At 38.7% G+C, this 15050-nt stretch overlaps 1 protein-coding gene across 1 annotated transcript in view; it reads left to right on the plus strand.

The window, feature by feature from the left end:
* Positions 1 to 15050, plus strand: part of LOC146000530 (uncharacterized) — a 349261-nt gene that overhangs the window by 163844 nt on the left and 170367 nt on the right. The window contains exon 3 of the mRNA XM_083138277.1: positions 9816 to 9864. Within this exon, the coding sequence (XP_082994403.1) occupies positions 9816 to 9864 (49 nt within the window). The remainder of the gene's footprint in view (positions 1 to 9815; positions 9865 to 15050) is intronic.

Genomic DNA, 15050 nt, shown 5'->3' on the forward strand with positions numbered 1-15050 from the left:
TTTGACTCTAATTCAATACTTTGCCCAAGAATATATACTATTGCATTATATGAACTCCATGTACTGTTACTGACATAAAGAATTAGAGCCACTGCTACTTTACATAAAATATACATATATACTGACATAAACATAATGCCCTACCCATTTATGGTTCAGTAGCAAGAAAGTTTCATATTATTACACAAGTGTTAATAGTCCCTGTTTTCTGAAGTTCTGTGTCTTGCGATTGTATACACTGACAAAGTACAAGAATATAGTCGCTATTAATGTTATTATTATGAAATGTACATATAAACTGACATAGAGCCTAAATGCTAGGAACGACACACCATCTCCACAGCTTCTACCAGAAACTAAATTTACGTATGTTTCATTCTAATTTATTCAAATTCTCCTACGAGGCGAGACACAGAGAATGTCATTACTGCCAAGGATGGATGTGACTTATAGACGTTGTTTAATGTGCATAAGGGATGATCTTTCACTTAGTACACCCAACCCTCAACCTCACTTCCACATAGTACACCCTGGACTTCATTTTGCAGACAAACGAGGCTCTGGCGACTGCCCTATGGCCAGTATAATTCTATGTGTTGTCTGGTTTCTTGTCCTTGTGTGTGCTGAGTGATCCTTTACAGCCTCAGCTTTTAACAGAAGTTAGAATTTTTTACGATTTTAGTCATGCAACGTTAGAGTTGCTATTTGTAACGGTAAGGGGCTGGACCCCGTATAATGTGACGGGTGAAAAATAGCGTAAGTGCTGACGCAGCCAAAATTTTATAATCAAGTCAAAATCAAATTTAATGTACATGAACTTACGTTTTTATTTTCTCAGCAGTACATTATTCCTTTCTTGTATCTATTATTTTGAAATGTGTATTGAAAATATCTATTGGAGACAGGAATGGGAATGAGACAGAAGTTTAGAGAACAAGAAAAGGCGGTCCAGGCAATATCCTTATCTCTTATGAGGATCGTTCATTAGTTGGCGTTTTTTTTCTTTCTTTTTACCACGTTTGTCCGTCCCTTTAGCTAATTACGGTGATGAGGAGGAATGCTGTTTAGATGTAATTGATGAAGGAATACGCAGAAAGACATACCAATACCCAGGTTCGAACTTGTGGAGCATTTGGTGGTGAGATCATAAGTTAGCGAGACTGTTCCTGGGTTGGCGCTGTTTTCTCGTGTTTTCTATGTGTCGTCGACATTTTACATTAAATATTTTGGTATTTCTCTCCGGTTCCTTTTTGAGTTCGGAATTCCAAAAACTCAGGAAACGATTTGGACTGCTGTTTTGTTGCTGCTGTTGTTGGTAACCAGGGGGCGCGCAAGTTACCGGAAGTCCACTGTCCATCACAACATTAAACGGATGGGTGTATTCATGGATGACATAAGCGTTCCCAAGCTCCTTTGCAAGAAAAAAAGTAACCGCAGCTTCTCCATTTACATATATATGTCAGTGGCATTTCTTTTCTTCATATTCAACCCCCGTGCGTTTTGAACTGAAGAACTGTTTGCTCAATATTACGCGGTCCCTCGACTGGAGAAACGCTCTTGCAAAAGACATTGAGGACCCTAACCATCGGCTCCAAAAACCTTCCTTTCTTGTGCGCCAGCCCCCACTACTGTTCGTTCACCTCTTGCAGACACACCCAACACTTTTCGGGTGCTACAAAAGTTATAGAAGAGCAAGGCACCATGTTTCAAAACGCCAGCTCAACAATTGGACCGTTGTTTGTTTTGGTCGGGTCCCATGGCACTCTATATGACAGGGGATGGTTTCACGGGAGGGTGGAATTGTAACGGGCAGACAAGGAACACGTGGCAGTGGGGAGGGGTGTTTCACTCTCCCCCACCTCGTGTGCCAACTGAACAGTTAGCTCTCCCATGCACACACACACATATACAGGAAGAGAGAGTGTGAGAGATGCGACATTCATCATCACAGTTTCTTTTCACGATGATGCTTGTGGGTTCGCCACCCAACCACTTGCTTTGTCTTTGGGGCCATTGCCTCTTCCTACCCCCTTCTCGCCACACTTGGGTTTATAACTTCGATAAGAATGGAAATTCATTCTCATTTGTTCAGTCCTGATTGATCGGTTTGCTTGGTGAGACCCCTATCGATCAACCCCTGGGTGCCCACTGATTAATGTTTCTTCTCCATGCACAGGATCATCACCTCTTCCAGTCTGACAGTAACTCGACACCCTTAATATGCATTTAATTACACAAACCTCAACGGAAATAATGAAGATGCATTTACTCATCAACCCAGAGTTACAAAGACACTACCAACTTTTGTCCTGACCACCATGGGGAGCTACGAGTGAGTAGCTTAACCCGGAAACGGAATATCTCCTATAACGGCTAGGGGTTCGACGTGCTGACCCCACGTCACCCAATTACTGGTTGAAGATCTCCACATCTCTAGGTAGGATTGTGGGAGGGAGACTGGCAGTCGGGCCATGGGTTATTATAATTATTTTTACTTAATTACATCATCAAATGCCTTGTGTTTGAATTGAATTTTTATTACTTTGGTAGTTTTCTTTTGCGCCTGGTTCGTCTATGGATTTCTTTCTTCTCCTTGATCAATCAATCTTTTTATTTTAAACCTAACAGCTTTTAAGCCGTTTTTTGTCCATGAGTTCTAGAATGTACGTAATTGCTTTACATTTAAATTATCATATATCTTTCACACCCATCGTTTCACAGAAGTTATATTACAACAATTTAGAACAAAAATAAAATAATTTCTCTTTAAAATTGCATGTTGCATTTTCTTAAGAATGTTGTTAACAAAATACCCACTCGAACATCTGAATTTACATTCAAACATAACAAGTTTATTGGAAATTGAACTTTTAAATTATATAATGTTTTGTATAATGTATTTCCCTATTACATTTTGGACATTCATGATACACACCTATATTTCCCCATCCACATTCCTTATTATTCGTTATTACAATTCTAAATAAATGTTGTTTAGTACATAAATGTCCCAATCTCAGTCTGCTTATTAACACAATTGCATTTTTTGTAACTCCGACACGATGAAACTATGGTTCATGTGGCTTGAGTTGCGCATGTTATCTGTATGATTCACCAACTTTTACAAGTTCATGTCGACACCAATCAAACCAGTCATTCTCCTTGAGAAAGCATTATTGCATCGTGGAGATGTTGCACGGTATCAAGTATTATTTGTTATGGTGATTGTAGTTTGAGGTATTATTGCAACTATGGAAATGATGCGTCGTTCTAAGCAGTTGTCTCGAAGGTTCGTTGTTTCTAGTAGAATCTGCCGACATGGTGTGTCATTTCAGGTAATAGTTTATATTGGGTGTAGTTTTAGTAAATTACCTTGTGGAGATGCATTATCTCCATTGCCCTTTAATTTTGCTTTAGAATATTGCAGTTAGGAAGGTAAAATAAACCAATGAAGGACTAAAATTAAACGGTGTGACTCAGCTGTTAGCATATGCAGGTGATGTAGACTTACTGGGGGATGATATAAATACAATTAAAAATAATGCTAAAATATTTTTCAAAGCAGCTGAAGAGATAAGTTTCGAAGTTAGCAAAGAGAAAACTAAATATATCCTTACAGGCCGAGACCAAGTGTTAGGTAATAATCAAAATCTAATTATTGATAACTCGTTTGAACCAGTTTCCAAATTCAAGTACTTAGGACTAATAACAAATGAAAATGATATTAAAGAGGAAATAAAAAGCAGGCTTAATACAGGAAATGCATGTTACTTTTCTCTTCATAAACTTTTGTCTTCTCGTTTAATATCTAAGAAACTAAAAGTTAAAATATACAAAACAGTAATTTTGCCTGTAGTATTATATGGGTGTGAAACTTGGTCCCTTACATTGGAAGAGGAACATAAATTGAGAGTATTTGAAAATAAGATCCTTAGGAAAATATTTGGACCTAAAAGGGGATGAGGAGACAGGTGAATGGAGAAGGTTACATAATTTAGAAGTACATATTTTGTATTCATGTCCAGATATTATTAGAAGAAGACTTTGGTGGGCAGGAATGGACACGAATGGGAGAGGAAAGAGGAGTTCACAGAATTCTTGTTGGAAAACCTGATGGTAAGAGACCTGTAGGAAGGCCAAGACGAAGATGGAGGGACAACGTTGAGATGGACCTAAAGGAAATCGGCAGGGATGGAAAAGAGTATATAGATCTTGCTCAGGATAGGGACAGATGGAAGGCCTGTGTTGCTGCAGTCATGAACCTTCGGGTTTAAGAAGGCTAGAGAGTAGTAGTAGATTTGTGTCGTTCTAGTAAAGCTGCATTGTCAAGATGGTATGTTGTTTCTAGTAGAAGCTATACAGATGATAACTTCTTTTTGTAGGATCTGTTGAGACTGAGTGTCGTTTGTAGTTTCGTTGCTGCTGTTAAAATACTTTGATTTAAGTATTATTACAATCGTAGAAGAAACTATGATATAATTTCTATCTTGTCATTGCCGCGCATTGTTTCAAGTTCATCCGCAATGTCTTTTTTATTTACGTGTCCTTTGCCTTGATTTATCAGAACTAAGGCAAAAGAGCAAGATTTTTTCTTGTGTACTTCATTAAAATATTTTACCAGATCCAATGGGAAATTTGGTAATAGGGGTCTGGAAATTCCAGTCAAATTCTTCCATTGTATTGTCGTCTCGAATTACTTCTGCAGATTGTGAATATATTTATTATACATGCATGCAGCTCCCCCCTTTTAAAATTTTGAGGCATGACGAACACAACTTAACATAATTTTCCATTGGGAATCTGCCATAATCATATTACAAAGACGGGGAATATAACACAGCAGTACCTACAGATTGAAATTATGTTGCTAATTGATGCATTTTAGTGCACTGGGAATCTATGTATTTTAAGGCAGCAGAAGTGAATCATTAGCAGTACTGGAGTCAAAACAATTATGCATTTTTGTGCCTATTGACAAATTTTGAGTTCTGTGCGTAGGCTACTGTTTTAATGAATTCCACTTCACCACAAGGAGAAAGGAGTTTTTGATGTGCTTAATTCAGCATACCGAACCATAGGCGTAACTGGCTGGGGCAGAGGGGCACTTGCTCCCACAAATTTTCAGGTTCGTTAAAGTGTACAAGTTTACAAGTACAAAATTTACTTTTGTGAAACCCATGAGACGCGAGGAGCAAAGTAATAAAGAGTAATATTTGTTATTTCGTAAACGTAACAGTTATTTAGCAAATAATAACCCCACAGCTCTACAGCACCTTGGCGGGCCTTGGCTTACCTACCGACTGCTGGTCTCCCTCCCACACTGTTCCGCCGTCACCTGTTATAGCGTGGAGGTCTCAGACCAGTATTGGGGCGACGGGTGATCAGCCCGACGAACCCCCAGCCGTTGTTGTAGGTCTTCTCGACCGGGTTACGCTCGCTCACTCGGAGCTTCCCAATTTCCTCACGATGGTGGGTTGCCACCGGCCCTATACGTAGGCCGAATAAATTCCGACCAGAGCCGGATTCGAACCTACGCCGTCCCGCAGCGAACGATCTCAAGACGAGTGAACGCCTTAACCCGCTCGACTACGGAGGAGGACTGCAAATAATACTGGACGCTATTTTTATGGGATGGAAAACTTTTCGATTCTACCCCCCCCCCCTTCCCAAGTTCGATTCTGCCCTCCTTACCCCCAAGAAACAGCAACATGAGGCCATGGATCTTCCCAAGGGGTTCCCAAACTTTATCGTTTCACGGCGCCCGTAGTGTTTCAAGATTTTTTACGTGGCGCCTAAACCAGAATGTAGGCCTACTAACACTTGCAATAGACAGAATTACTGTCACATGGTAGCAGTAAATGGTAATGGTTCAGCTATGTCCCGCATACGGATGGTAATGGCAAAAGATCAAGCTGTAAGTGGATGTTATGATTTGCTTGCAAAGAATCAAGGTTTTGCATTCAATACAGTTAGTGTGGTTATGTTTCTTCCCTTAAGTTGAAAAAGTGGTAACAGTTCGTTATATCGGATACACATTTCTTCATTTTTACAGAAGAAACTACTTACGGAAATGTGTTTCTCAAAGGTTTCCAACGTTCGTCGAAATATTTTCTTTCATCGTGGAATCTATTTGACCGGGAAATCATGTATTTTTCAAGAGAAATATCTCACCGACGCACAAGTGCCATTGCTTTCGCTACGTGAACCGGATGCTGCATACGTTTGATGACGTAACCCCCTGTCAGTGTTTCCTACCCCCTTTTTTTGAACTATGCTTGCCTAACCTAACCAAACCTAACCTAATCTTATCGGAAATGGTTCGTGGGGCTATCCGTGAATGGTTCGTGGGTCTATCAGTCAGCTACCGTGCATAATGTACAATTTGCACACTTGACGAACACGATAGTAGTATTTTTCGGTGAAGAAGGTTTGAAACACTGCATACCTACAACGCTAGTCAACCTCTGCCCCCCATATTGTGTGTTACGGAAGCAAAAAAGGAATAACAAAAACATATTGTGTGTTACGGATGCGAAAAAAGGAATAACAAAAACTACTCTCTATGTGAAAAATTGTGTTTGTTTTCGTGTAAAAAGCATGATGGCACCTTGAACTATGTTCCGCAATACACAATTGGTAAGTACGAAATGCAAAACACAAAATATCCGATTTTAATGTGTCTCCGATATAACGAACTGTTACCGAAAAAGTAAACACACATTTCAAATTCAGAAACATTTAATATGTAAGAAGTACTAAATAAGCACATATTTGAAATAAGTGCCATTTCAGTGAAAATATTGCAACATTTCGCGGTACACCTGTAAGCCAGCCACGATGCACACTTTGTTTGGGAACAACTGTCCCAAGGTAAAATATTCCGGAGTGGAAATAGTCCCCCATTCGGATCTCCGGCCGGGGACTACTTTGGGACGTCCCTGGACTAAGGAAAGTAAGGAACAAGGATATTAAATTAGGCACCTGGAATATTCTGAGCCTTTACCGGCCTGAGGCATTTCAGTCTACAGTTAATGAGATAATTAAGTATAAATTAGACATTGTAGCTGCCCAGGAAGTTAGGTGGCCAGGAGAAGGTAATTGTAAAGCTAATAATTATACTTTTTTCTGCGGTGGTACTGAAATCATAATTTGGGTAAAAGACCATGAGCCGAAGATGGAGGGATAACGTTGAGATGGATCTAAAGGAAATCGGTAAGGATGGTGGATTGATCTTGCTCAAGATAGGGATAGTTGGAAGACTTGTGTTGCTGCAGCTTCGGTTAGTGTTGTTAATGTCCTGCGTTTCCAGAACAAAAATTAAGAGAGCCATTCCGAGACTCGACGTACGCGTACCAACTGAAGCGAAACGAAATATCATTCTCCTCTGTCATCCATCCGTCTTTCAATTTCGAACTTGCGTACATATTTACCTTCTCCACGACATTGTCTTCTCCCCACCACCCACTTACCGTAACGACCGCTACGGCAATAACGAGAGTACCATACCGGCGGTCCGAGGATCTGTGTTTGAATACAAACACGCCACGGTTAGTCTAATACTTGTCATCCCCGGAGTGTACGAGAAAACGGCCTTCCCTCCCTTCCAAGTCTGGAACTCGACTCCAAATATTATGTACACAATAAGGCAGGGAGTGCAAACAGCAAAATTTCTCTGGCTATTAATTATCATTCACGGCGATTTAGTGCAAGGGGGTGGCGAGGAGTTGAGAGGGGTAAGTTGGAGTTTTGGTGCTTTTGAAGGCAGTGTCAATATGCTTGCTTGTCGTTCTTGGCAATTATGATCACCCCTGTTTGTGTCTCGATGTAGTTGTTTGTCCACTTCTTGTACTCATCGTGTTTTCCGTTGTGCAGAGTTTGGTTACAGTGATTTTGAGTTCCTGTGCAGTGAAAGTAATGTTCTTTGTCAGTTCTAGGGAGAGTGACGAGAAGCGTGTAAATGGGAAATAGGGTCGTATAGAAGTGGATCTTTTTACATTTTTTTTTCATTAGTGTGTTTTTCTTTCCTACCAAATTATGCTGATTCTGGAGTTGGCAACCTGATTTCTTATGAGTTGGCAACCTGATTTCTTCTGAGTTCGCAACCTGATTTCCTATGAGTTGGTAACCTGATTTCTTATGAGTTGGTAACCTGATTTCCTATGACTTGGCAACCTGATTTCTTATGGGTTGACAACCTGATTTCTTATGGGTAGGCAACCTGATTTCCTATGAGTTGGTAACCTGATTTCTTATGAGTTGGTAACCTGATTTCTTAGGAGTGGCAACCTGATTTCTTAGGAGTTGGCAACCTGATTTCTTATGGGTTGGCAACCTGATTTACTATGGGTTGGCAACCTGATTTCCTATGAGTTGGCAACCTGATTTCCTATGAGTTGGCAACCTGATTTCCTATGAGATGGCAACCTGATTTCTTCGGAGTTGGTAAATTTATTTCTATTCATAGCCTAGGACCACGTGCCATAGTGCGATAGCCCAGATCTGTAAACCCCAACTTCTTAGCACACCACCGTGTAACGTCTGAACACCAAGTGTTCAATTAACAACCCCCTTGAGGGCCAGTGCTTATCTATGTGGAAGATCATCGAACACTCAGTCGTTGCTGTATGTTTTCTATGATTGGGTTACGGTATACCCTATCTCTGAGGCAAGGACGCGCAAAGCGTCAGAGAAATGGGGGAAATCGAGTAGGCAGAGCGAGGCAGTACACGTTGCTGGGAAGGCTGGTAACGGCTGTCGCTTTCCCCCTCCACGCAATCCCGTTCCTCTCACGTGTTCATTCGTGGAGCCGTCTCGCGTTACTACTTGCGCAGAGACGTGTTTCGTTCGTCTGTTCCAGGCATAAAATGGACAGTGTGTACTCATTCGTAGCTCTTTAATTTCCTCACGATGTTGGGCGGCTACCGGTCCTATGCACAGGCCGAAATCTCAGGAAAAGATGTTACGCTTCCCGCAGAAGACTCGAACCTGCGCGCGTGCTGTTGCCGGAACCCAAAGCTTGCATCGTAGTTCAAGTAGTTTCTTGACAAGCTACTGTTCAGGTTATAGAAATTAGTTACATTTATATATGTCGCATGTTAATAGTAGTTACTCAGCACGATTTTGTTAGTAATCCAATCAATGCATTTGGTGTGGAAATGTGCTTACCTGCATGTGTAATTCCAGTAATCGGAGATTGTTTTGGAGAGTTTAAGAAAAATGGATGTATCAAGGTAAGGTCTCACTTATCGCACACCGTATTGAACACACTCGCACAACTACTGACGCCACGATAAATGTTCTCGTTGTTAGGTTAGCATAAATAACGCTAACCTAACATTGGGTGTATTCATCGTGTATTTATACTACGAGCCCTAAACCGAACGTGCCTAACCTAACAACGAAAGCATCCCTTGCTTAACGCCCGTAGACGAAGGTGCAAAATACGGTCTGAGACATAGCATATTGTCTTAAGGATTAAAAAGAAAAGTGCTTTGAGGAAGCAACGAGAATGAATAGAAACATGTTTTGATATACTTGCTATGTGTTTTAGTACCCCTGAGAGGGGTCAGCGAAGTCTACGAACTCATAGTGTTCCTAAGAAAGAGAAGAGTTATTAATTGTGGTTATTTGAATTTGAAACTAGCCAGGATTTTTGTCAAGGAAAGTAATTGACACTAACTACAGTTATAGAGAACTAACTAATGCAATACACTTCCTAGTTTCTTCTTATTACGAAGTTTCGGGACACGTTACCGAAACTTGCAAATGTTTAGAAGCTAGCACAAGAAATAATTCCTATTTTCTCTCCTTTGTAGATCATCTCAACGCCTCTTCCTCATAGTCGGCACCCAAAGATTCTACCTGGTAAGTACAATTGATTCAATTGACAATTTAGGGTACCTTTACAGCTTGTGATAGTTGGATACTACAGCTAGTTGTGTAAAAAGCGCGTTAAGTGGTCGATTGAAAATCTCGCCATCGATTACTGAATTTCAGTTAATCATCATTTCCTGTTGGGAACGAAGCTGCAATGGATTGCCCACCCCTACGTCTGCTCCCCCTGCCGTAGTCATAATTGCACATAATGTTCAGAATAAGTGATAGCCTTTGGTTACCTTATGTTTGTATGAGAACCGAATGACCTCTTCAGATTTTTTCTTATGTGTACTATACAACTCTGCTCTCACTATATCTTGGTAAAAATCCCGCTTTCGGTCTGCTGGAAGATACCGCTGATCATTTGTTAATATTATTTATTTCAACACAGGATACCTCTCCCAATTACGTTGAACACACCATGTATACCGAAAAAGAAAAGATGAAATAAGTATCTATATACACAAACATTTACATTCGGTTATGTACTTGAATTTTCTTTCAGTGCATTACATGTGTATCAAAGTCTGCAGTTTTTACTAGTTTATTCACGGTGTCCTGCATTCGCACTGCAGGCGAAAAATTATGCACATTGACTCTTAATATTTGTGTGTAGAATAGTTCTCTTTGCTTTGCACTGTGGCGGCCTACATTAAAGGTTAGTTGGAAGAACTCTGAGCACTGACTATCGTATTTAATCAACTTTTGTAGGAAAATGACGTCACTCTTCTGTTAAATAAAGTATAGAAAACAAAATGTTGACATACCGTTTCGAGGTCATTTTGGTGATAAGCGATATTCACCTTTGTGGCACAGCTATTTAACGAACTGACTGCCAGAGAAAGAGTGGAACCTGTCAGAATAATCTGGCTAATTGCCCATCAATGGATCATTTTAAAACCCTATCATTTGGAACTGTAGAAGTAACCTCGTTTGTTCCAGATTTAGAACTACCGTGCGTCCATTTCGATCTGCAGCCGAGAGATCGGGAGAAGCGTGGCGGGCGGCGCTGACGGAGATGCCGACATTTGCGGCCTGTAATGCCCGCTTATTTTTATAGACATATGCAGACATTTATATAAATATTGCAAAACGAGCACTAACCTGTGTTATAACACGCAAAAGTTCATCTGTAATTCATCCAAGTTCTGCTCTTATATACACAAATAAATACGCTATAGAAACGATGTTAAGAGCCACAGATAATAAAGCATTTTAATCATAGTTTTGACCAGTAACGTCCTGTTTAAGTTTATATCCTTGAAAGAGTTTTGTGGCCATGGGAATCGTTTGGAGGTTTCGAATGTGCAACACTGTATTAGGATTACACTGCAGACGAAACCGATAAAAGTGAATGGTTTTCGTGAGCTTCCTTGCAATCCGAAATATCCGAGCTCGAGTTTTTTGTTCCTTCGCGACTAGATGAAGACAGAGTTGTAAATATAGTGGCGAGCAATGTAAACCAAGAGCGTGTTAATTTCGTACTGTGCGCAAGAGTGTTATTCTTGGTTACTTGCAGTTACTTGTTTGTGTTATTGTAGTGTGTATGTGTGACGTGTCAGTGAGACGATTGGAATGCCAGCCGCAAGATTCACGTTAGAACAAAGATTTTTTTATGTATGACACGTACGTGAAAACAAACTCGTGTCGAGACGTGTGTAGGGAATTTGTACAGAAATTCCCATGCGTTTCAACTCCACACAGAGATACGGTTAGACATCTTGTCCTTAAATTACGAGAAACTGTATCGTTAAATTTTAAAACATCTAAGCAAAAACGACGGATTCTAACCGAAGCAAAACTCGATGATATTGGTGCAGCGTTAGAACGTTCTCCAAACAAACCTCTATGCCGTGTTTCACAAGAGGTGGGCGTGTCAAAATCATCGGCACATACAGTCACTAAGCTACTAAAATTAAAACCATACTCTTATAACACAGGTTAGTGCTCGTTTTGCAATATTTATATAAATGTCTGCATATGTCCATAAAAATAAGCGGGCATTTCAGGCCGCAAATGTCGGCATCTCCGTCAGCGCCGCCCGCCACGCTTCTCCCGACGTCTCGGCTGCAGATCGAAATGGACGCACGGTAGTTGTGTAGCTGTGGGCATGGGCTTGCGAGGAACATCTCTCCAACTCCAGCAAGGTTGGTAATATAATAGTGACCATCCGGGACCTTCTTGTAATTGCGTATAATTACTTGAACCTATCGAACCTTGAATTATCGAACCAATCCCAATGTATATGTATTGTGTGTAATTTGAAGCCTATGGGTTGGGACATACTAGTATAGCCTTGCTAATCCCAGCGTAACTGCTTGATGAAACTGTAGTTAATTAGTTCCAAGGGAAGGAATGGAAAGGACACGGAATACAAATCCCAGCGGTATTGATACCTGAGGTTGGAACTTTGTAATCTTGCAACACCCTTGGATACTATAAACACAGCACAATTACATGCTACTTCATAACAGATAATATAGATCTACTAAAACAAGTAAAATATCAATAAGAAAGCTTGTATCTAAATTTATAATTACCGGCGAGTAACATGGAAACGCAATGAATAAAATATCAAAGACCAAGCAAGGATTATCTATTACAGGATGAGACACTGAGCATATTCTCCATTGACTTGTGCGAACACTTTTCTAAGGCCTTATAAACCACAGACTATACATACCCAGTACAAGCAGAGCCATCTGGCGGGGGAAGACAACGTACTCGAACAGTGAGAAACTATCGATTAATACGTATATCGAAGTTTGAGCTCGATACTTGGAAAGCAAATCGACATTTTTCATTGCAATGTAATAAATTTAAAAAAGGAATAATTAAAATTGTGGATTCTAGTCTAGGATTGTTCAAAGAAAATATCTAGAAATATTCCAATCTCTTATACATTTACTAAACATATATGTTATTGGGTCATTTTCTGGTTTTCGTAAAATTCAAGACAAGAAACAACATTTTAATTCTTACACTAAAAATCTTACTTGATGGTTCATTAATGTAATTGATTTCAGGATTATTCTATTATTTACCTTGGAGTTTAATGATTGCAATCCACGTGATATGCAATGAGATGAACAATAATACAACCGAAATATCTCCCCCTTGCACTAAAATAACAAACTACCCGTAACGCAGCACATTTACCAAAGAAGATTATATTGTACTGTGGAGTTACAATGAAAATTCATCGTATGCAAATATAGAGGAAGAATTAGCCACATAATGTCAAACTAAGAATTTGGTTGGTTGATTGGTTGATTTGTTGTTTTAAGTCCACTTTATGCACAGTAAGGCTAATCGGGACTGGACCTACAGTTTAAAGTGGGATCCGAACCACTTGTGCCTCCATCGGGTATCGAACCCGGAACCCCTTGATTACAAGACGAAGAAACTAAGAATTTGTAACGTTCACTATATACGTTTATTTTTTATTTGATTTTGGTCAAAGTTGACCTTGCACATTGTCTTCTTCTTACTGGCATTAATTAAAAACCATTTACTATTCCTACATGTTGTAAATATGTTTAGGTTTTCCTTTAAAATAATAACTATTCACGTATGCAGCCAAAACTCATTTGCAGGATACAAGAAAGATTAATTTTCCAACTAAACTTAAATTTAATTCTACAAGAATTTAAATTACACACACACTTAAAAAAATGTAGAGTTTCTAGTTTTACTTAGAACGATCAAACTCAACCTGTGTGCTTTGAGACTTCTTAGAGGATGGTATTTAATCAATATAGAAGGTAAACGACGCATGTAAAAGTTTTGTAATGAGATATCTACGTTAAACACAAATACGCAATTCCTAGCCTATTCTATACTATGCTTGACATAAAACACATCTTTCACAGCACCAGACTTAATCACAAAACCAATCACCACTGAATTCCTAAACATTCCAGGAATAGCATAAGGGAAATCACACAAGCTTTAAAATTCTCCACAATGATTCATTCATTCATATTTTATTGGTTTTAGCTGTTATACCAGCTCTACACCAAGTGTCCTAAAAATATGTCATGCATGACACTGTTACATTACAAATTTTGAATATATACAGTTTTCTTATACATAATTTATCTACATCATTATCATACAAATTTAAAATTGATAATAAATACAATTGTTATATCTGGTGACTATATCAAGTTACACATTTTGAATATTTACAATTTTCATATGTCTATATTAATATCATGAAAAAATCTACAAATGATAAATACAATTGTTACATCTGGTGACGATATTAAACAGGATAAAGAAGTTGGAAGAGGTATTCCTTTCTTTATTAGATTCTTGAATAACATCTCCCTTTGAGTGGTATAAAGTGGACATTGAAATATAACATGATGAGCATCTTCCTGATCTAGATTGCACTTGCACATAGGTGAATTTACTAAATTAATTTTATATAAATGGTGATTTAAACGTATGTGACCTGATCTCAATCTTAGTATTAAAACTAAAAACTTTCTGGGTATATTAAATGTATAAAACCACGGAGTCTTATTGTTTAAATTTAGTACATTTTTATATGAATGACCCATATATGTAAATTTTTGTTTGACCCATATCTCCCAATCTTGTTGAATTTTGTTTTTAACTCTTGGTAACATATCTGTATATGATAATAATATATTCGTTCTGTGATCCATAATTCTTGCTTCTTTAGCATTTTTATCTGCCAGTTCATTATAATGAAACCCTGAATGTGCTGGTATATATGCAAAATGAATTGTCCTTCCCTCTGTAGTTAACTTACCACACAATCTTATTATGTAAAGTACCAATGCTGATGCCTTATATAACTTTTTATATGAAGATTGCACACTGTACAAAACACTTATAGCATCTGTTAATATTAATATCCTTTTATCTGGAATATTATTAATGTACATCAATGCACGATATATTCCATATGCTTCTGCCGAGAAAATAGAACACTCTCCAGGTAGTCTAAACTTTTTAATATTTCCATTTGAAGAGTCAATAAAAGCACATCCTTCTTCTTCTTTATTTTTTGATGCATCTGTGTATATGAATCTATAATTCTCCCAATTTTGTAAATATAATTGAATATTTGCATAACTTGTTAATGAAACATGTCACGGTATCTAGTGACATGTGAAACGCAGTTCGATATAAATTATTTT

The sequence above is a fragment of the Lepisma saccharinum genome, chromosome 16 (genome assembly GCF_977018435.1).
Source record: "Lepisma saccharinum chromosome 16, izLepSacc3.1, whole genome shotgun sequence".
Taxonomy (NCBI): Eukaryota; Metazoa; Arthropoda; class Insecta; order Zygentoma; family Lepismatidae; genus Lepisma; species Lepisma saccharinum.